Source organism: Egretta garzetta, unplaced genomic scaffold (assembly GCF_000687185.1).
Source record: "Egretta garzetta isolate BGI_Z169 unplaced genomic scaffold, ASM68718v1 scaffold255, whole genome shotgun sequence".
NCBI classification, from domain to species: domain Eukaryota; kingdom Metazoa; phylum Chordata; class Aves; order Pelecaniformes; family Ardeidae; genus Egretta; species Egretta garzetta.
Window position 1 is genome coordinate 605,220 of NW_009259797.1, and position 23,920 is coordinate 629,139.

General features: G+C 43.7%; 1 protein-coding gene across 3 annotated transcripts in view; it reads right to left on the bottom strand.

Annotated features, from left to right (window-relative positions):
* FAT3 (FAT atypical cadherin 3) overlaps positions 1 to 23,505 on the bottom strand; it is a 339,730-nt gene extending 316,225 nt beyond the window's left edge. For all 3 annotated transcript variants that reach the window (XM_035895315.1, XM_035895314.1, XM_035895313.1), the window contains exon 1: positions 20,211 to 23,505. In XM_035895315.1, coding sequence (XP_035751208.1) covers positions 20,211 to 23,505 — 3,295 coding nt within the window. The remainder of the gene's footprint in view (positions 1 to 20,210) is intronic.
* Between the last annotated feature and the right edge of the window lie 415 nt (positions 23,506 to 23,920).

Genomic DNA, 23,920 nt, shown 5'->3' on the forward strand with positions numbered 1-23,920 from the left:
GGGGGGCCAAGAAGGCCAACAGCACCCTGGCCTGTATCAGAAATAGTGTGACCAGCAGGAGTAGGGAAGTGATAGAGCCCCTGTACTCGGTGCTGGTGAGGCCGCACCTCAAATACTGTGTTCAGTTTTGGGCCTCTCACTACAACAAAGATGTTGCGTTGCTGGAACATGTCCAGAGGAGAGCCACAAAGCTGGTGAGGGGTCTGGAACACAAGTCATACGAGAAGCAGCTGAGGGAACTGGGGTTATTTAGTCTGGAGAAGAGGAGGCTGAGGGGAGACCTTATTGCCCTCTACAGCTACCTGAAAGGAGGCTGTAGGGAGGTGGGGGTCGGCCTCTTCTCCCTGGTAACAGATGATAGGACAAGGGGGATGGTTTGAAGCTGCGCCACAGCAGGTTTAGGCTAGACCTTAGGAAAAACTTCTTCACCGAAAGGGTTGTCAGGCTCTGGAATGGGCTGTCCAGGGAGGTGGTAGAGTCCTCCTCCCTGGAGGTATTTAAAAGAAGGATAGATGAGGTGCTTAGGGCCATGGTTTAGTGGTGGGATGGCAGGGTTAGGTTAAAGGTTGGACTCGATGATCTCAAAGGTCTTTTCCAACCAAAGTGATTCTATGATTCTATGATTCTATCCCTTCGTGTGCCCATTGGCAAGTATGGTAATTCCCACTGATATTAGCACATACCTTGTACCTGTGCCTCAGGTGGAATAGCAGCATCCTGCACCAGCAGGGGTGCAGACCCGATGGGTGCCTGCATGCACATTTTGGACGTTATGGAGGGACCAAGGCCACCCTCGAGGTCCATCATTGCCATGGCCTGAGCCCTCAGGGCTGCAGATGCTCAGCACAACCCAACCCTGTGCTGCTGGGCAAGGGACCTCGCACTTTTCCAACCACCACTACAACAAAGGCATCTGAATTGTCTCATTTCATTTTCACGGACTGTTTTTTTCAGAGCAGAATATCCTGATGAATAATACAAATACACTGCACTATTTCTTTGTAAATTTAATTAAGCAGTTGAAGGGAGAGTTAAAACATGGCCATGCAGTGTAGTAATCTACAGCCACTCTGCCACAGCCTGCCTAGGAGAGCAGAAAGGGAAATTAACAGCCACAAAGAAGTTTTATGGGTTTGTTTCCAAATATCTGCAGTGGGGAAAACAGAAATCAAGATAGCAAAATGTGAGATTTAAAAAAATATTGTCAATATTATCAAGCAAAAAGTATGTAGTATAATATAAAGGATACTGCATATGTTTTACTTTGGTCTAAACATGTAGATAGGTCTGCTCATTTTATATACAGACATACAGGAATTTTGATTAAAGCCAAAATAGTTCCTATTCCACCCTAACATCAAGGTGTAACCCACCACGCTCAGCAATATGGAAATCTCAATTAACAACAAAACAGAAACGTTAATTCAGAGATACACATCTACTGCTTACTGCCTAGTTCCTATTCAGGAGAGAAACTATATCTACATAAATAACTAGAGATGAAAATGCTAGTGCCTCCCAGGGTCAAGAGCTCAGAAGGCAAATCGCAGGAAGGTTACAGGCGATATCTATCGCCGCTGATGAGAAACATGGTCTGGAGGATTTTGAATTTAAGTTTCAAGACAATAAAACTCAAATTCAGCAGCTGCTGCCATGGTATAACAACTGGCAAAACAGTACTTTTTTTTTTTATATATATATTTCTTTTTCATCTGTGATACTGTACATTTCGCTGCCATGACAACTAAACATTTTCCACCCATCTGTATGGTGACAGAATAGATATATACATCTGCTCATGAATCTTGTTTTTAAAAGACAGATAATATTTTCCCAACTTTTGTATGTTTTTAAAGCTCTCTTCAGAGTGAAGCGGAATATTGCAGCTTCTCTGAAATAGCGGCCCATAAATCACACCACACAGGCGGTATGCTGCCCAGGGGACACTCTTAACATCACTCATCACCACCGCAAATGAAAAAGTCAAAATGGAGGCTGGTGACAAGGACCAGGCAACGTTACCTTCAGCGTGCATTCCCTCCCCATCCTGCTTTTGCTTATCACCATTAGCAATAGCACTACCTAGAGACCTACTTCCTTACCAGCTGATTAGAAACACAAAGCCATTTTCACAAAAAAAAAAAAAAAGGACAATATATGAATTATTAGGGACAGGGAAAAGCATTTTATTGCTGTGTAGTTTAATAATTCTTTAAAGTCTTTGTAATATCTTCCATCCCAAGGCTTCCACATCTTTAGAACACATAATTCAATAAATAAATTAACTTCAGTGACATCAAGCAACTCAACCAAGGCTGTAGCATCACTAATCTTTGTGTTTGCCTTGTCCTTAGGCACTTCCATGAAATAAAAACTCCTTTTCTGCACTACTGAGCCCTAACCCTGCACAGACAGGTTAGGCTGTGACACTGGCACATGAGATTATTCCCAGCCACGATAAGCAACAGATTCCTGAAATCTTTAGGAAGATTTCCAGCTCTGTGCTTCAGTTCCAGATTAGTGAAAAACTGAAAAGAAAAAAAAAAAAAAAAAAGTGGTTCTGAAGTTGAATGTGGAGAAAACAGAAGATTTGATGGGGAGTATCTTGAAATTTAGATTGCACTGGGAAGGACGACACTTCCACACACTGACATAAAAAAAACCCAACACAATAAAATCAAACAAATGCAACAAAAACAGAGATGGTCAAGCATCACATGAGGGAAAGGACAGGTCTGCAGCTCTGATGTGGGGTAGAAGTCCATATGGTCATTGAGACAGAGTGGAAAAAGGGGAGGAATATGAGATGGCGGAGCACCCTCTCCTAAAAGAAATACTACCGTCTTTTATGCCACAGAAGACAGCGAACATTTTGGCAAGGGAGTGAAGCCATGCTAGACGCGTTCCTTTAGCACATTTTCAAGCCAAAATATCACGTGCTGCAGGCGGCATTAATCCGCTTCCCCGGCTTCTGCGTGCTGCCTCGAACCGCCTGGCCCCAAGCCCAAAACTGGGAATTAGTTGCTCAGATTAACTTCTGTCACCTCTCTGGTGAGCCTCGTACTGGATTTAAAACAGGAACACCGCAGCAGGGCCCCTTACTGACATGGCAATTGCTGTAAGCAGGCAGGTTAGCTAGTGCCTGCCAAAACTCTTTATGAAGGTAAATGAAGAGAGAAGCATGGACTGAGCTCCCAGTGCGCCTCGCCCTCGCCTACCGCCTTCCCACCTTGCTACGCTCACGTTGCGTGCATCAAACCGCGGCACGGATGCAGAGGCAGCACATTTCGGGTGTGCTCTGCCACCGGCTGGGCCGCCATCAGGGGTGGCCAGCACTGCGGGCAAGCAGCTCGCGGCTTGGGCATGGGAGCCCCATCTCACCTCATACCCTTAATAAAGTATTTACGGTATCACAGAAAGTATTATCTGGCTCAGGAACACCCAAGCGGCTTTTTCCCACAGTGCTCAAGAGGCAGGAGCACAACTCCTCCAAAAACTCCCGCGTCCACCAAAATGGTCTCCCATTATTTCTTACAAGGAGCGTTTTACCAAGGGGAACATCCAACAGCCCTTTCCCCCTCTGGCCATCAGCTCCACAACTGGCAAGAATGGCTAAAAAACCACTGTAGCTGCATTTTTTATTCCCTTTAAAATGAGGCATGACAGGACTAGCTGCAGCATGGAGTTACAGGCAGTCCCTTGGCCAGGCCAACCAGAGACACGGTGGTTATGGCAGGCAGGGAGCAACAGTAAGGATTTGTCTTGTTTAATCCTGAAATTTATTTTCTATTTTGTTTCCACCCAGCACTGCAGTAAGCCAGGTTTGGGAGCATCATTCAGCCCCCGAAGGCTGAAAGGAAGTCGGGCAACCTCAGCACATGGCTGTTGGGTATGTCCAGTGCAGTCAATGTAACATTTCTATAGTTAATTATTTGGCATAATATTTAGTATTAGCTTAAATAGGTCACTGCAATGCTACGGAGTTCTCCTTGGAGATCAGACTGGGAAAGAAGCGACTCCTGAAGGGACTTCTCCTTTATCACCCTCCAATTCCAAATGCCAAGTGACTGCATTACACACAACCGCTGCGATGCAGTTTGGTACATGTTTCCATCAAAATCACTCATCGCATTTTAAAGCCATTAATCGTGCAAGACTCATGACTGGCACCAAAATGCTCTCGACAATGTGACGATCATTAGACTTATTGTACAGGCAGATAAAGTGAGGCATGAAAAGGTTAGTCTCGCTGCCAGAGGGATTTTATCTCTCTCTGTAACATACAGTAAGCAGCTTTATCCATCTGATAGTTGCTCTAACTTGTGATTTCAGCTTGAGGCTCAGGGGCCCACACCATGAACACCACGTAGCAAACAAGCATCCTAATCAGCTAACGCACCGAATCCTCGCGCTAGCACATGTCCTGCTCGCTCCACCACAGCTGCTGCTTCCACACCAAAGCCAGGACAAAGCCGCAAAAAAATGCTTCAATTCCAGAATAAGGAAAAACTGAAAAAAAAAAAAAAAAAAAAAAAAAGTGGTTCTGAAGTTGAATGTGGAGAAAACAGAAGATTTGATGGGGAGTATCTTGAAATTTAGATTGCACTGGGAAGGACGACACTTCCACACACTGACATAAAAAAAACCCAACACAATAAAATCAAACAAATGCAACAAAAACAGAGATGGTCAAGCATCACATGAGGGAAAGGACAGGTCTGCAGCTCTGATGTGGGGTAGAAGTCCATATGGTCATTGAGACAGAGTGGAAAAAGGGGAGGAATATGAGATGGCGGAGCACCCTCTCCTAAAAGAAATACTACCGTCTTTTATGCCACAGAAGACAGCGAACATTTTGACAAGGGAGTGAAGCCATGCTAGACGCGTTCCTTTAGCACATTTTCAAGCCAAAATATCACGTGCTGCAGGCGGCATTAATCCGCTTCCCCGGCTTCTGCGTGCTGCCTCGAACCGCCTGGCCCCAAGCCCAAAACTGGGAATTAGTTGCTCAGATTAACTTCTGTCACCTCTCTGGTGAGCCTCGTACTGGATTTAAAACAGGAACACCGCAGCAGGGCCCCTTACTGACATGGCAATTGCTGTAAGCAGGCAGGTTAGCTAGTGCCTGCCAAAACTCTTTATGAAGGTAAATGAAGAGAGAAGCATGGACTGAGCTCCCAGTGCGCCTCGCCCTCGCCTACCGCCTTCCCACCTTGCTACGCTCACGTTGCGTGCATCAAACCGCGGCACGGATGCAGAGGCAGCACATTTCGGGTGTGCTCTGCCACCGGCTGTCCCGCCATCAGGGGGGGCCAGCACTGCGGGGAAGCAGCCCGCCGGCTCGGCGACGCAAAAAGCTGTGAAGGGCTGGAGGTCCCCCCGCTACCCAGGGGATAAGCTGGCATGAAACCGCTGGCTCTGGTTAGTAGTGGAGCCCCATCTCACCTCATACCCTTAATAAAGTATTTACGGTATCACAGAAAGTATTATCTGGCTCAGGAACACCCAAGCGGCTTTTTCCCACAGTGCTCAAGAGGCAGGAGCACAACTCCTCCAAAAACTCCCGCGTCCACCAAAATGGTCTCCCATTATTTCTTACAAGGAGCGTTTTACCAAGGGGAACATCCAACAGCCCTTTCCCCCTCTGGCCATCAGCTCCACAACTGGCAAGAATGGCTAAAAAACCACTGTAGCTGCATTTTTTATTCCCTTTAAAATGAGGCATGACAGGACTAGCTGCAGCATGGAGTTACAGGCAGTCCCTTGGCCAGGCCAACCAGAGACACGGTGGTTATGGCAGGCAGGGAGCAACAGTAAGGATTTGTCTTGTTTAATCCTGAAATTTATTTTCTATTTTGTTTCCACCCAGCACTGCAGTAAGCCAGGTTTGGGAGCATCATTCAGCCCCCGAAGGCTGAAAGGAAGTCGGGCAACCTCAGCACATGGCTGTTGGGTATGTCCAGTGCAGTCAATGTAACATTTCTATAGTTAATTATTTGGCATAATATTTAGTATTAGCTTAAATAGGTCACTGCAATGCTACGGAGTTCTCCTTGGAGATCAGACTGGGAAAGAAGCGACTCCTGAAGGGACTTCTCCTTTATCACCCTCCAATTCCAAATGCCAAGTGACTGCATTACACACAACCGCTGCGATGCAGTTTGGTACATGTTTCCATCAAAATCACTCATCGCATTTTAAAGCCATTAATTGTGCAAGACTCATGACTGGCACCAAAATGCTCTCGACAATGTGACGATCATTAGACTTATTGTACAGGCAGATAAAGTGAGGCATGAAAAGGTTAGTCTCGCTGCCAGAGGGATTTTATCTCTCTCTGTAACATACAGTAAGCAGCTTTATCCATCTGATAGTTGCTCTAACTTGTGATTTCAGCTTGAGGCTCAGGGGCCCACACCATGAACACCACGTAGCAAACAAGCATCCTAATCAGCTAACGCACCGAATCCTCGCGCTAGCACATGTCCTGCTCGCTCCACCACAGCTGCTGCTTCCACACCAAAGCCAGGACAAAGCAGCAGCTCTCACCCCGTGTTATTTCCAAGCCATTCCTCCATCCTGTTACAGCCAGTTCTGGTTTATCAGGACGACTCTCCACTGAGCAATCTCTACAAAACAGGGAGTTACAAATTTCCTTTATGGACAAGTTATAAATGTCTATATATGGCTCAGTATGAATTTTAATGACGTGAGCTATACCAGTGCAGCTCCTTGTGTGGATGCTCTCAAACCCATGGGGTCATAGTCATATTAATCCAGCGTAAGATCCCACAAGCATCAAATGGGCAACCCAACCCTTAACTCTCCCATCTCTACCTCCACCAAAATGCCTGGTGTTTGCAGGGCCCATAAATCCAATCAGGGAACTGATCCTCTCGCTTCTTTTCTCCAAACAGTTGAGTTCTCCTCTGATTGCCCTCTTGAACTGGCTCACCAGGTGGCTATATGAAAAAATAGCCACTGCAGGGAGGCAGTAGGAAGCAGCAGACCCGACCAGGAATGGACTGCCTTTATCGTGGTCAGAAGAGGTTAAAGGGAGATGGGAATCACAGCCTTATTTTACTGCAAAGACGGGTTTCTTCATAAGCAATTCCAGTTAGTCCAGAAAAAGCTGTTTTTTCTGTGTAGATCAGCCCTTTGGGAACCATGCTGGGGAAGAAGGTATCTCCTGGACCCAGGTGGCCTGGGGAAGGGGATCACGACTCCTTTGCCAGAGGTTCCCATCCCCTCCAGGGACTTTCCAGGAGCCGAAACCCTCTTGTCAAAGAGGGCTGCATTATGACCGGCAGCATAAAGCAGCACAGTTACCCTCCCTGCGACTGCACGGTTATTTCTGACCACGTTCCAGATCTAGACAGAGCTTCCAACTGGTATCAGAGGAGTTTTAATTTGTGGGTACAGAGAAAGAGAAACAGATTTTCTGAGAATTAGCTGGATTTTATCTTCGTCGGTGACAGATTAATGTTCATTATGAAAGATTAAGCAATTAAAGGAAATCCCCATGAAAGAGCTGAAACATATGCGAAAAGTTTCACACACTGGTATGTTTACACAAAGACAACATCAACCCTTCTGCACTCCATACTCCACACACATACAGGAGTACGGCACTTTGCATCGCAGCAATGGCTACGGCCAGCCGCCTGGAGAATGTTTTTTTCCCCACTTCCAGCATCAACAAACTCAATCTTTACAGGTCAGACAATTCAGATATAATTTAGATATTACCTTTGGCACTTTGCATCACAGCAATGGCTACGGCCAGCCGCCTGGAGAACGTTTTTTCCCCACTTCCAGCATCAATAAACTCATTCTTTACAGTTCAGACAATTCAGATATAATTTAGATATTACCTTCCATCTTTAGAAGGAAGCATCAATGGGTTTTGACAATAAATTGATGGGGGGGGCAAACTCTAGAGTCAGCAATCCTAAATTCATTAGGTCACATTTATTACAAAGATTTTGCCATTTACCCTTTAGTCAGCACAGCTGAATGCCAGTCCTGTTCCTGCCTCCTGAATAGTCCCCATCTCCTCTCCAAATGTCACTGTAGGCACAGTCTTTTTTTATTATTTTGGCTTTCTCTAGAAGGATGCTTTGCACCTCAGAGGCAGCTTACTGCCCACACTGAACTACGTGTTCCTAGGAGGAAGACATCTCATTAAAGTTAAAGCCACACTAGGATGCCAAGGGGTCACACACCCGCAAAAAGCACCTCAACTCATTAGCAAGTGGCTGGTGTAACTCCTTGTTGCAGAGATGAAGCCACACCATTGGTTTGCCCTACATGTAGGTACTGAAAGCACGGAACACAATTCACCATCCCTGGTACTGTGGGAGGAAAACTCAAACGTTAAAAGTTTGCAAGGCTTCTAATGGAAGTAGCTCACGTGGGCGGCTGTATTCAGGATTTCCTTAGGGAGAAGCATGAGGCAGGCGTCTCCGAAGAGAGGTGCTGGGAAAGGTTAAAGCAAGGGAGGCTGCCCCATCCCAGGAAGGACCCACAGCCGCTCAGAGCACCCAGTGCCGCCCAGTCCCCAAAGTCCTGCTGAGGTTTCGCTCCGATCCTCCTCTGGCTGTCCCTGGATTGAGTCACGCTGCTGGTGCTTGTCATCATCCAGTGCCCTCCCCACAACAGCGAACTGTAAGGTTATCATCCCGTAGGAAGCTGCGTTAATCACTGACGATGTCTTGTACTGTCATCTGCCATCACCTAAGAGTTACTGCTGAATGATAATTAAGGTAAGGTAATAAACCCCACCTAATACAGCCAACAGAAGTAGTGCAGCACCAACCAATTCATCCTTAAAGACCATCTCAAGAAGAAACAATAAAATCCAGTCCTTTTAAAGCCAGCTCCAAGATCCTGTATAGCGTAAGAAGGGTGGTCTCGCATGGAAGGACGTGCTGGGAGCCGGAAAAATCTGTCCCATCTGCCACTGTATGCTATGGCCAACCACAGAGATGCTGAACACCTCAAGTTCCCACCGTTTTTAATGAGTTTCTACATTGCCATTTCCCCCCCTCAAACAAAAAGAATCAAACTATTAACTTATCTACACCTCTCACACCCTTTCAGTAAAATGGGAAACTGCATAAATGTTGTACATCAAAGAGCTTCCTTCATTAAAATGTGAAAAATAATTTGTGTACTTTAGATGAAAGGTGTTCTGGGACTGTGAAGTATTCTGGCAAATTTAATTAAATCCCATCGTTATTCTCTCATAAAAATAAAGCTTTTGGGGAAAAAAAGTTATTAAAAATTTAACTGATTCACAGTTAGGGTCTGGTTTTTTCTTTTTGCAAAATCTTCACCTTATAAACTGAACCAGTGGTGAGAAGCAAAACTGTTTTTCATGACCTATGTGTAAAGCTACATTTCCAGAGCACAAATTCTCAGTAAAACTTTCAAATAAAGAGGAAAATTCCCCAAATAATTATGCGTATAATTCATTATGGGCTGCAATGAGCTAAAGTCAGAAACGAATTTGCTATGCAAATTTTAGTAAAACTGAAAAACTGAAGGCTTCGATTGTGAAAAATGGGCAGATCTAGCTATCGCACTGTGGACGCAGAGAGCTACTGAAACCACATACAGTCAGATTACACTCAGGCCAATGTAAACACTTCTTGATAATTAGTCCTGACTTAAAGCAGGAAAGTTTAATTTCATTCCTTATAGTCGCTAGGATGATTATTTATCGGTGTTAATGGCCATGAACTCAGGTTTATAACTAAAACCTGATTTTCACTGGCAAAAGCAGCCACCTAGCTCAAGCCAGACCCCAACCTCATTGTCTCCTTAGCCCCAGAGCTGCACACCTCTCCAGTCCCTCACCTCGGAGAACTGTCGCTCACACATGTACAGTGAGCATATTTTGCTCAACTCCAAGATGAAAATATCCTCAAAAAGTACCTGAAAAGCATTTCCTAAGAGAAGCAGCTTCAGGCTGCCTCCCTCTCGAGGGAGATGTGGGGTAACCAGGCTGTCACCAGTGGGGAACAGCAGCAAAGCTGAGGCATAGCTCGCTATAAAGACATTGTGTGTTTACCATCTACAGGACATGGTACAGACATGCAAGTGCAAAAAACCAACATGTGTGTCTAAATGGAGGAGCAGGTGAGCTCTGCAGCATGTTCTTATGTCCCCAGGCATTTAGACTGGGGGATGCGCTGAAGTGTAGTGCAGCACCGCAGACCCACGGTTGCCGTTTTCTTTCCCATTCCCCTGATGTAGAAAGCACGGAGAAAGCCAAGCACAGTCCTACATCTTCACACACTTCCCACTCCCATGGTACGCCACAGCAGGACTTGCCCAAGCAGAGGGCAGGTACCATGGGCAGGACCCACCTGACCACATTTCACCACCTGAAGTAGGACTCATCTCACCTTAGCTGAGCAACGTGTCCATGCCCAACCTACATGAGATACTTAAGCAGCAGAATGAAGCCATGTGAGATTAACACCGACCCATGTTACATGGCCAACTTAATCCCCATGTCACCTAATTATGGTGCCAGGGAGGGCAGCCCAGGGCGCAGCCGGCAGTGAGGGATCATGCAGCTTCCCACCACGCATCCCTACGCCGTGCTCTGCAAACTACTGGAGGCACAGAGCCTGCAGAGCTGTCCTCAAAACATCCCCAGACAAAGAGAAAGATGTGACAAACTCTGAACCACAACTAAACGGATCTACCCCTTTTTTGTTAGGCATGGGCAAAATGATCAGGTTGATGCCAGTGCACAACTTAACTCTGAGAAAGACAAAACATTACTAGTGCGAATGCCTAATTCAAACCAACTGCAATGAAAACTCCCTCCCTGCATGCACTCAGTTTGGCTTTCTCTCAGTTATTTCTTACTGGCAACACTTCAATGCTAATAAGACACCATAAGTGTATAAAATGTAATAAAGATGTTTACATTAAACAGCAGACTACAGATTAAAAGAATCTGTTCCGTGAGCTATAGAAGCTCATCTCCCAGCATCTATTTTCAGGTAAACACGCACATATAAAGAGAAAGAGACCTGACAGTGAAAGGACTTTTTTGTATTTTCTTTTTACCCTGCTGACAAAGACCTAACAAGTTCCAAGACTTGAACACTGAAATTAGCCAAACAGCCTTAAAATATGACACAATGATTTAGCAATAGGAGCAATGAAAGATTGGAAGAGCTTTCCAAGCAAGTACTTGATTTGCCATTACTTGTAGTCCTTGAACTGCAAACAGCTTCGTAAAAAGCACCCTTTAATCCAGTTTCCCAGGTAAATCCTGGAGCCTGTGTGTGTACTGAAGCAGGGGAGGAGATATGTGAAGTTTTATTTTTGATAGTCCCGTGTTACCACCTGTCTCTGCTTCAAAGCAGCCCCATGACCAACTCTGTCCAGTTCTACTGCTCCTTAAAAAAGCCATACAACCTGCCACATGGGTCAGATGGCAGGATGTGTCCTCAATTTTATTGGCCACTGGACTTTCCTGTCTCTTGGATTTGTTTCAGGAAAAGATTAGGCAGTAGACCAAAAGTGGCTCCATGCAATCTTAGACACCATTGAAGCATCCTCCTCTGTACATCCCAGGAGGACAGGACTGCTCGTATTGCCCTCCACATGCTCATAACCTTGCAGTTTTGCATTAACATCACTTCTCAACACCCCTGGGCTTCCATTGGTGCCTTGGAAGAGCTAAAATGGATTTTTCTCCAGTTTCCTCTGAACTACCATGAATTGCTCACATGGGAAGGCAGATCATGATCTGAAGTAATGCCAGGATAAAGCTGGTGCTCAGATGCTCAGACTGAACACCAGACACCAAAGTAAATTTTCCTCCAGTCTCATCGAACTGGCTACCTTGTGGCTTGGTCTCACCACTGGCACTTCAGGCAGTAACTTTCTGCAGAAGAGCTTGTGTGTAGTTTAACGGACCATGATGCACAGGCTAAAATAGGGGCCATTTCTGGGTTACATGCTAAGGGAAAGAATAACAAAACATACAATAGTCCAAAATACTCCTGAAAACAAATCTCAAGGGTGATAGAGCTAGGAGGAAATACAAACTGCACATTTCGTTATTAATAAATAAATTACTCGGTGATTGAGACAAAATGTGCTATCCTCAGGAGCATCCTGAATAATAAAGGAGATTCTCTAAACATTTTCCAAAGAAGGGAAAACAGGCAAATTACAGCTAGCTATAAAAATTATACATCATGAACTGGTTTATGGGGTATAAAGCTAAGAGAGCTGAACAGCTTGAATGGAACAATTCTGCACGACTGGCCTCACTTAGGAAACTTTCAGAGTATGTCAGAATGATACTAAGGGACCTTTAAAGTAAATATTTTCGTAAGCTGATGCATTGGTTTAGGGTTCATATTATTAAATGAAAACTTAAACAAATTCACTCCAGTGAAACCAAGACAAGCCTTGTTCCTTTACTAATTTACAGCTACAAATGACAGGGCAATTATAAACACAGGCACAGAATCTATCAAAAAAACCTTGGTTTTCCACCACAACTGATTTTAAAGAAAAATGTCAACAATTACTTTCCTAAAATTGGAAATCATAAATGAAGGAAAGCTTGCACTATTAAAAGCTGCCAGAGGTAACTCACAGAACAACGATACCACAGTACTGCAGACTCAGAAATAGCTGCTCCTAGGAATGCTTTATTCATGCCTGACACAGACACAGGATGTCAGACCAGATTTTGGCCAGGACTGTGCCCTGTGACCTGTCTGGCACGCTCCTTCCCAGAGAGGGTGCTCAGGAGAGCCATCGCAGCCCGGCTGAGGACCGTCGATCTCCAGTCCCGAGGGGCGGCTGCAAATGCACCCCCCACAAGCATCCCCCGTTCCTGAGCCACCTCCCAGCAACACCCCCTGGCACTTCTCTTGCTGGATGGTCTGAAGTTACTCTGAAAACTGTTTTAGAAGCTTGGAATAATTAAGTGGCTCTGAAATACTGGCTCTGGGCAATGAAATTTGCCTACAATCACCAGGAAAATGAAGAACATATGTAATACTAATGCCTCAAAACTCTACAATGAATTCAATTCTACAAGTGAGCCTGCCCAGATTTACCCACTAGTTCCTACACGCTTTCATAAAATTAAACAAGTGAGGGCAAAAAAATCACGTATCACAAACCATTTTCATTTTTACTTGATTTTGTTTCAAGGAAATGCTAGTAATGGTCCCACATAAATATTTATCAGGCCACTCAAATTGTAGTAAATTAAAGTATCCTTCAACTTGCATACACAATAACCAAAAACTATTTTAGAATACAGCGACAGGATGCAAAAAGTCTGAACCAACAAATTTATTCCATTCTGCCAGACAGATATAACAGGGCAGGCAGGTCTGCTTTATTGTAAACTTTATCATCTGGTGTTTCTCGTTTCCATTATTAATCATCGGAAGACATGATTAGGGTTTTCCAACACCAACTGGCTTCTTTTTAGACTCTAGTCACAGTTTGTCAGGTTTTCTATCACTCATGAGGTACCTTAAAAGGTATCAAAATAGAAGATCCAACTGCTATCCTTGGCACCATAAATAAATCCATGGAGTCTATAATAATTTTCACCCCACCTCCATTTCATAGTATCTTTAAGATTTCAGCACTGTGAAAGAAAGGCTTGGATAATTCACTTGAATTTCAGGGCTGAAAACACCTAAAGATAACAAGTTAACAGGGTCATCTCCAGCTCATGTTCTTATCAGGGGGCCTCTACGGGGGGTGGAAATTAGTACCAGCTAATGCCTGAATTTAAAGTCCCAATAAAAATGAGGGGACTCAAACTCCTGAATAACCTTAGGAAATGAGGTTAGTAAGTTTTGAAAGTGTTGTTTAAGTCCATGCTTATGGGCTTTGCAAGAACACTAAAGATCCCCTAAGCATTTCATTAATACCACTATTTTGCCTCTGTGTTCAATTTCAGTGGGACTTACTTAAGAAGATGTTTCAATGCTTTCCTGAGAAGCAGAAAGGAGTTAGCCATTCATTGCACCCCGAGGCACTGCCACACCAACTGCAATCAAGCCTGAAGAAGTCTCTGCAGCAGAAAATGCCGAGTGTGTCTAATCTTTCTGCTCCTCTAGAACTCATTTCGTTCGTTTGCTATTACTAGTACATCCGCGGGTAGCGTAGGGGTAAATATAGAAGCTCTTCAAGTGCCAGGCTGTTACATCAACCACGCACAGAGTAGAAACACATGCCAGACTAAAATGTGGAGCTTGAGTCAAAAATGCTGTTTAGCTGAACCACAAATCATTAAAAAATGAGAAGGAAGACGTCAGCATTTAGGCTAGGACTGATCTCATCTAACTCAACCTTTTGAGAAGTCAGGAAGTCTTGCTAGTTGTCCAAGTCCCCACAGCAGCCAGAAAAGAGGTACTGTTGGATGGCAATTAGTCACCCAAGGTAAGTGGTATCATAAAGCCATATGCGTTTGCTGGAGTCACCACCAGCTCCTGAAACAGCAAAAATACACCATTTTGCTGTGGTATCAGCACTACGAGGGTGTACATAGCAGAGATGAGAAAATCCAGGGGTTTATGAAGGCAGTAGAGGACTTCTGACAGAGGAATAATTGTATCTATTATAGCCATCACTAGAATGAAAAATCAGAGAATACTGTCATCCCACAAAAATCTTTAACAGATCTCTGCTCATTTTGAGTTACAACAGTCTGGAAATATAGAGGGGTCTTTACATAATTCTCTTCCAAGGAACTGCAACTAGCAGACTGATGAGGAGTTCAGAGAAACACACCAGGCGTGAAGCAGTACTAGAGATGAAGATGGCTCAAGCTTCTCCATAGCCCCTGAATTGCGTAAGGGGAAGGCCTGCTTCCACAAGTAAGGTAAAGCATCAGACCTTGCTGACTTTCTCTAGATGGAAAAGAGGGTGGGATGCTCCTGTCCAGCACTGTGTTCGCAGAAAATGAAAAACCGTAAAATATTAGCTGCACAATTCTCATCTCTTATGCTCTTAAAAATGTTCTTTCCAGTTCTTCTTTTCAGAAGTACATTTATGTGTGGGATTCATATTGAAATACAATTCCCTGAAATAAGGCTAAAACGGTCAAACTGGTAGAGAGGAGTCTGCACATATTATCTAGCATGTGAACCTGACAGCACATAATCTTGTTTACAGTTGGTTTACAGTTAACAGGGATGGGTTACATCTGGCCAAAGCAAGGAGTTCAAGTGTAGACATCTACCTCTGAGCTAATCATACACAGACCTTTCATAGTTCAGAGAAAAATGCACATTTTTAGAGCATGATTTATCCAACTTATTTCATATTCTTACTTTAGGGCAAAATGAATCATGTTTCTCAATTGCCCATTTCTCTCTGTTGACTATAAGGAAAGCCTGCAGTGACTAGTTGTGACTGTAGATGACCATCTTTCATCACACAGATTACATCTCAGGAGTCCAAGAGAATGAGAAGGATAAAAAAAAAAAAAAAAAAAAAAAAGCGGTTCTGAACAGCAGACAAAAGGAAAAAGAGAATCCATACATGGCAGGATGACATTACATGTCCCTCAGTGCAGGGATCTTAAATGGCAAACTTGTGCCATTTATACCAACAGTCAATAAATAGGCCAATAAAGATAGAAAATCAATGAATCTGAACTATACACCTAGGCTGGTGAACATCTCCATTGAGGCTTGGATCAACAAATGAGTCCTCTACTTAAAAATGTTCCTTTTTTTTTTTAACCTCTAGAAAAGTCTTAAACCAATTTTTTAGCTCTGAACCATCAGTTTTGAAAACCCATGAGAAATTTAGTCTGCTGGCTAACGTACTAGTGGGAAACCAGGGATGAAGTTGGAGGAGGTCAGGAACTGCTGCCTTCTACTTCAGGAGAGTTTTTCTTGATTTACAAATTTGTACCAGCTCTGCCTCCTGGAAAAGGAAAGTAAATCCACTGAAACAAATTTGGAAGTGATTCACAAGGCTGTGGGACCAAATACATGTAAAATTTCACTTCAGCAAATACTTCTAGCTGGCAAATGCTCACTATGCTTCTGGTTACTACCACATATGAACTACAGTATTTAACAGTTAATGCTGTAACACAACGATAATCTTCAAAACAGATTCTTTATGACACAAGGCAAAGAGCAGCACTGTGGGAAGGAAATCCCAGGCTCACCCCCACAGCACATCTCTTATCAAACTGCAACAGTACCAGGATTTGCCTGTATACCCTATGCAGAGAGATCCACATTGGCCAATACAGAGGAGACTCCTAAGCTCACCGACCATGAACAGACCTGAATGGAGAACAGCCTGTTGTGGAACCCACACCACAAGCCAGGTCAAGTTCAGTGGAGTTAGATGCAACTATATGCAGCTGTATAAATCTATAATGGAACAAGATCAAAGCCACCATGCATGCAGCAGCATGGTGCGGTGTGGATCCACCATACAGTCTAACTCCTCCTCAGGTACCTCTGCACTGTTTCCTCTCCTTGGTATCAACATTCTACAATCTCCTTCTATGACAAGGTGACACACTTAGTGGATGAGAGAAAGGCTGTGGATGTAGTCTATCTGGACTTTAGTAAAGCCTTTGACACTGTTTCCCACAGAATTTTCCTGGAGAAACTGCCTGCTCATGGCTTGGACAGGCATACTCTTTATTGGGTAAAAACTGTCTGGGTGGCCAGGCCCAAAGGGTCATGGTGAATGGAGTTAAATCCAGTTGGAGGCCTGTCACAAGTGGTGTTCCACAAGGCTCAATGTTAGGGCCAGTTCTGTGTAACATCTTTGATTATCAATGACCTGGACAGAGGGATTGAGTGCACCCTCAGCAAGTTTGCAGATGACACTGAGTTGGGTGGGAGTGTTGATCTGCTTGAGGGTAGGAAGGTTCTACAGAGGGATCTGGACAGGCTAGATCAATGGGCTGCAGCCAACTGTATGATGTTCAACAAGGCCAAGTGCCAGGTCCTGCACTTGGGCCACAACAACCCCATGAAACGCTACAGGCTTGGGGAAGAAAAGATGGAAAGCTGCTTCGCAGAGAGGGATCTGGGGCTACTGGTTGACTGCCAGCTGAGTATGAGCCAGCAGTGTGCCCAGGTGGCCAAGAAAGCCAATGGCATCCTGGCTTGTATCAGGAATAGTGCAACCAGCAGGACCAGGGAAGTCATCCTTGCCCTGTACTCGGCACTGGTGAGGCTGCAACTTGAATACTGTGTTCAGTGTTGGGCCCCTCACTACAAGAAGGACATTGAGGCACTGGAGCGTGTCCAGAGGCGAGCAACAAAGCTGGTGAAGGATCTGGAGCACAAGTCCAATGAGGAGCGGCTGAGGGAACTGGGTTTGTTCAACCTGGAGCAGAGGGGGCTGAGGGGAGACCTTACCACCCTCTACAACTGTCTGACAGGAGCGGGGAGTGAGGTGGGTGTCGGCCTCCTTTCCCAAGTAACAATCAATAGGATGGGGGGAAATGGCCTCAAGTTGCGCCAGGGAGGTTTAGATTAGATATTAGGAAAAATTTCTTCACTGAAAGGGTTGTCAGGCACTGGGATGGGCTGCCTAGGGAAGTGGTGGAATCCCCATCCCTGGAGGTATTTAAAAGATGGGTAGATGAGGTGCTTAGAGACATGGTTTACTGGTGGACAGGTACGGTTGGACTCTATGATCTTAAAGGCCTTTCCAACCACATGATTCTATGACAGGCTTCGGGGAGCACAGGCATATCTCACTCAGCAGATGGGGTGACACCATTGAGATGGAATATTGCAGAATAAAAATAATGCACTCGAGCAGAATTTTGCTGAAAGCACAGTCTTGCTTGGAGTCCAGCCTGCTCACATATCAGGATGAATTTGGCCCAGTTTATATCCTAATGATTATAATGGATACTGCAGTCTTCTTTTCATTAAGGCAGCAGCCAAAACTATTGATTTGTTGTACTTCGCGCTCCTGCTTACCTTCACAAATTTCAGGAGAGACGGTGCATAAGCCAATAGAGCCGGTCAGTTTAAAAGTGACAAATTAACTGCACTGAAAGTAAATAAACAGCTATCTCTTTTTAAATTAATTCAATATGTGACTTGAGCTCTTTTCTACAGCTAGATAGCTGATTCATCATTCAGCAGCATTTAGGTTGCCACTAGTTCAATAGCAGGGTATTAACGTTGTGTCCTATTTGACACAGCAGGTCAAATTCTGCACCTGGGTTACAACAGCGCGGCTCGGGGTGACTCCTGAACCCCCAAGCCCTGCTCTCCACATCACTCTTGCTGCTGCTGTGCACCCACGCGTTCCCCAGGACGGTTTCAAGAAGGCTTAAGTTGTACTGAAAAACTGAGGAAAACAGATAAAAGGAGATCTGCCAGATTACGAAGTGTCTTCTGGAAAGGTTTAGGGCAACAGAACAAGCTACAGGGTTGCTTCATTTTCACGAAAATACTTGTGAAAGAGTGAAAGAAGACAAATACATGCAACTTTTAAACTTTGGGGAGCAGTTTGTGGGGTTTCCCCCCACAACCAGATTTCAATTGTGGAAAGGAACTAAGTTTAACTGATTACAATTCCCACTCCTGTCACAACACCATTTGTGCTTTACTGAACTGGGGCCCTAACTTACTATAGGCTATCGCCCCTACTAGTCTAGGCGCAGGGTAAAAACCCTTGTTAATTTATTCATCACCAACATGTATTAACTTACTTTCCCTAAGTTTTTTTTTTTTTTTTTTCTTTCAATTCAGTAATGTTGAATCTTGATATTTTCAGGCCAACACTGCAGCATTTGGACCAGTCTCCCATTGCTTTATAAAGAACGCATTTAGCAGAAATTGATGCTACTGAATAAGCAGGTAGCCCAAAATTTTCAAATGCAGGAGCTTAAAATTGAAATTCATGTTCAACTGCCTAAAAAATGTTGCCTGAATGCCTTCAACTGCTATTAGCACTGCAGGATATGTGAGTTCTTAACATTTCTGGAAATTAGAGTAGGCACCCTCTTGACTTTTGACACTCAAGTTTGATGTTTCTGGACACAAGGTTTTGACTGTATCATCTGTGCACAGCTGCAGCAGAGAGACTATAGCACAAATAGAGTAAAAATATTTTTCACTGCTTATGCTCAGACGCGATCCACAGCATTTGTAATGTCGTCTGTTTTTCATAATGTTCAGTTTAGAAAGTTGACATTTGATTAAACAGTTTGATTTTGCCAAAACATACATTTTAATCTTATGCTTTAATACCACATTCTCAATTAAAAGCTTTAGCAGAAGACATACGAAGTCTGCTTAAACCACAGTAAACCCACAGACCTAACACATTTAATATAATTTCTGAGACTGTTGACTAGTATTTTCTAATTTCCTCACTGCTTCTAGTACCACAGCTGCACCATCGCTCCCTACAGCTATCAGACATTTAAATAGCCAATGTGTTAAGTGTTTTACTAGATAACCTTTTATACTTTGTATTTTCCACATGTTCCAATAGGGTGGCGCAGTAGTGAAGTTCAACGTCTTGAAAATCTTCACTCTGTTAATACTGTATTCTAACATCAATGTTCATATACTACCATCTCCAAGGGAAAGCTAGCACAGTTGGTTAGAGTCCTTCCCTGTATTTCTACCTTTACATGAGCATGCCAACACTGACGAACACCACGCCACGAGAAAGCGTATTACACAGAATGGTGTGTCATTCCAGACTGCTAACTCCCATGAAAAATTACTCTCACCAACAATAAGAAGGCAACCAAAAGTAGGTTTTAGGATGAAATAATTCTTGTTTCGTGCTCCTTATTTCCTTTCACTGGGTTTAACACCACATTCAACATTTAACATTCAAGGTCATGAGCGTTGCGACTCTGTGGAGGTGATGTGAGTAATTTACAACGATCAACAGATAATACAGTGACTGGAAGCAAGTCAGTCCGCAACTACCACTGCCTTCTACATGGAGTCATCACATAGCTGCTGAAAAGCAATGTGTATTACTTCACACCCACAGAGTGATGAATGTAACCAGGTAATTAAATCATGTCATTGCTGTGCCTGGAAAAGCCTTATTTATAATTTTATCTTGCCTGTTAAGAACTGAACTTCTTGTTAAGGCTGGAAAATAATTATGCCTAAGCTTTGCTTTTGCAAAAAGCTCTACAAAGGGAAAAGGAAATAAGAAACAAAACTCACCGGTTTCTTCATCTATGCTGAATCTCCCCAGGCCGCTGCCATCTCTGATGGAATATTGGATCTCTCCATCCCTTCCAGAGTCCTCGTCTCGAGCAACAACTTGCAAAACACTTGTACCAATGCGGGAGTTTTCCTTTACAGATCCAATGACGGCAAAGTCAGGAAAATAGGGGGTATAGAGATTTTCATTAACATCCACCACTTCAACTTCCACAAAAGAAACAGAAGACAGAGAAACTGGGCGCCCCTTGTCCTTCGCACGCACAGTCAGGTTGTAGAACTGCTGCTTCTCATAATCAAGCTCTTTGTTCAAGCGGATGGCGCCGCTCGCCTTGTCTATCTCAAACCGCCCATTGTAATCGTTCACCAGTGAGTAACGGACTTGACCTCCCAAGCCAAGATCTGGATCGTGGGTTTCCAACCAAGCTATGACAGTGCCAACTGGCAGGTCCTCAAGGACCTTCACATTGTAGCTGGATGGTATAAAGGCTGGAGAGCAGTCATTGACATCATCCAAAAAAACTTTCAGAGGCACAACAGAAAACTGCTGATGGCCACTCTCTGCTTTGTCCCTAGCCTCAATCTTCAGAGTGTAGTTTGCTTTTGATTCCCGGTCTAGTTGATCAGCCACATACACCATTCCTGTGGAACTGTTGATGGCAAATTGGTGGGTGTCTGTCAGTACTGAGTAAGTCACTTCACCATTGGATCCTAGGTCTTTATCTCTGGCTTCTACCTGGATAATCTCTGTACCAAGACCTGTGCTTTCCAAAATATTAACTGAGTAACTGTCCTGTAAAAAAACAGGCATGTTGTCATTTGCATCCTCCACAGTGACAGTCAACAGTCTCCATGCAGATTTCTGTGGATTGCCTAAATCATAAATTGTAATATTAAGGAGATAGAGCTCTGTTTTTTCACGGTCCAAGGGCATAAGAACATTAAGTACCCCTGTCTCCATATCAATGTTGAAACAACTATCTACATTACCATCAGAAATTGTATAAACTACTCTCCCATTAAAGCCTGAGTCTGCATCATAGGCTTTTATCCTCAGGATGGTGGCACCAACTGGCAGATCCTCTGAAACCTTCACATCAGTAGGGAAGGATTTGTCAAAATGTGGTGCCTGTCTGTTCACCGAATAAAAATCAAGAAAACCATCTTCCAAATTCAGCTTCACATTTGCTTTTGCCTTTTTGAGTAATTTTTCTGCTAGCTTCTGAGCAACTCTAGTTTCTCTACAGCTAAAGGTCTTTGAAGACACTTTCCCATGAACTACCGAAATATTAACAAACATAGCATCAGCAAAGTTCTCTCCATCAGTTGCCGTTATCTTAAGGCCAAAATTGCTGTTCTTTATGCCAGAATTAATTAGAGATTTTTTAAGTTGCAGGACACCAGAGTCAGGATTTAAGTAAAAAATGCCAAGTTCATTTCCAGAGATTATTTTGTACTTCACAAGCTCTAACTCATCTATGTCTATTGCAGAAACAGCAGTGATGTGACCACCAACGGGAAAATCAGATGAAATCACTCCCTGGCACGCCACTTTTTCAAAGAGGGGTTTGTTATCATTGACATTGCCTATGTATACGGTGACATTCACCTCGCTTTCATGGCGGTAGGGAGAACCCCAGTCGGAAGCTCTCACAATGAACCTGTAGCTTTCTGGGGAAGACTCAAAATCCAGTTCTTCAGATGTGCTGATAACACCTGTAAACTGGTTTATTGTAAATGGTAGCGAGTTCAGACTGGCAACGCTGTATGTTATGTATCCATTTTCTCCCCTATCTTTATCAACTGCTGAAACTGCCAAAACGCTAGACCCCACAGGGACACTTTCGTTGATGAATGAGCTGTAGGAGGACTGCTGGAACTCTGGAGTGTGATCATTGGCATCTTCTAACCTGACAGTAACCTGTGCTTTTAAATCACCACCTTTGTTTGCATACACTTCTAATTCATAGAGGTCCTTCTCAATGATTTTCAAAGGATGAGCAGTAGTAATAAGGCCTGTGTTGGGATTGATCTTAAAATACTTGGCTTCCTCACTTGGAGATAATCTATATTCCACACCCTGTGGCTCAGGCATCAGCTTAACTACTGCAACGACCACACCAGGAGGTGAAAATTCACTGATTGAAACATCATATGCTTCTTTTTCAAACTTCACAGGGATACTTTCTTTCCTGGGACTAGCAATGTGGACCAGTTTGACTGCAGAAAATTTCTGAGGAGATCCTTTGTCCTTGGCTTGGAGAGTCAGGTTATAACCATATGGGAAGCTGTCCCAATCAATAGGCTTTCTTTCTTTGATTTTGTACTCATTCATCCATTTACCTTCTTTAGTCAGGAAGAACTGTTCTAGTGGATCGCCAGCCACAATAGAAACAGATTCTATTTCTCCATTGGCTCCTTCATCTAGGTCATCAATGTTAACAACTGCATAGGTAGGCTCCTTATCTGATGGGAAGGGAATATGGGTTACTACATTTATCGTTGGGGCGTGTTCATTTATACGTTCAATGTGAACATAAAGCTTGGCAGTGCTGCTTACACCGTTGTTTCCATAAAGCTTCATCCCACGGTCCACAGCCAAAATCTCAAGATCGTATCTGTTTTTCTCATCATAGTTTAACCGGCCACTTAAGGAGATAACACCACTTGTAGGATGAACTGAGAAGAGGTCAACTTTGTTTTTGAAGTAATAATAAAATTCACCATTGGACCCAATATCTGCATCTGTTGCCGTCACCTGTGCAATGCTAGTCCTTAAAGGAGTGCTTTCTGCTATTGTGACAGAGTACGTGGTTGGTGAAAACAAAGGTCTTAAGTCATTCATATCCAAAACCTGGATGTTCACTTTTGTCCATGCTTCCAAGTCCTCTCCTCTGACAGACCCTTTCACCATCAATAAATAGTTGTCCTGGATTTCTCTGTTCAATATAGCAGAATTCCCACCTTTAGTCCTTATTCTTAGGAAGCAAAAGTCAGCAATGATGACTTCCTCTGCTTTAAAAAAGCCCTCGTCATCGCCAGACACTATCCTGTACTTTATATCCCATGAAAGGTCGGCCAAGGTAATGCCCATCCTTGTTTGACTGTTGACATAGGTCCTGGCTGCTGAATTCTCATACACCGTAGCATTGTAAGTGGAATGTGTGAAGTGAAAGCCAAGCGGGGAGGTCCCATGAGCTACCTGGCAAACGGATGCCAGGAACTTGACAATCAGAAGGGCAAGGCATGACGGAGGTGGCCGTGAGCCTGACCAGCGGCCCATATTCACCTCCATCACATCATTCTTTCACCCTGTGACAGAGAAAGAAAACAGGAAATAGTCGATGAAAAGATAAAAACTGTACCGTGAAGTGTCATGTCAAAATGACTTATTATATTTCTAATTAAAAATAAAATATATGCAATAACTAGTCACTGCGTATTTAACAAAACAGAAAGGGAGAACACTATATACACACATACATGCACAAAAGCACCAGTTTGGGATTATATTTTTATGTGTGTGAGTGTGTAAAATGTATGCATGCGCATATACATGCACATACATATATCTGTTTTTACCCTTTTTTAACATAACCCTGCCCTAAAAGACCCTATACACACATGCACATAGTCCAGAATAATAATCACAGTGAAAAACCTAAAACCAGACAAACACATTTGAATAAGTTTATATAAGAGGATGAACC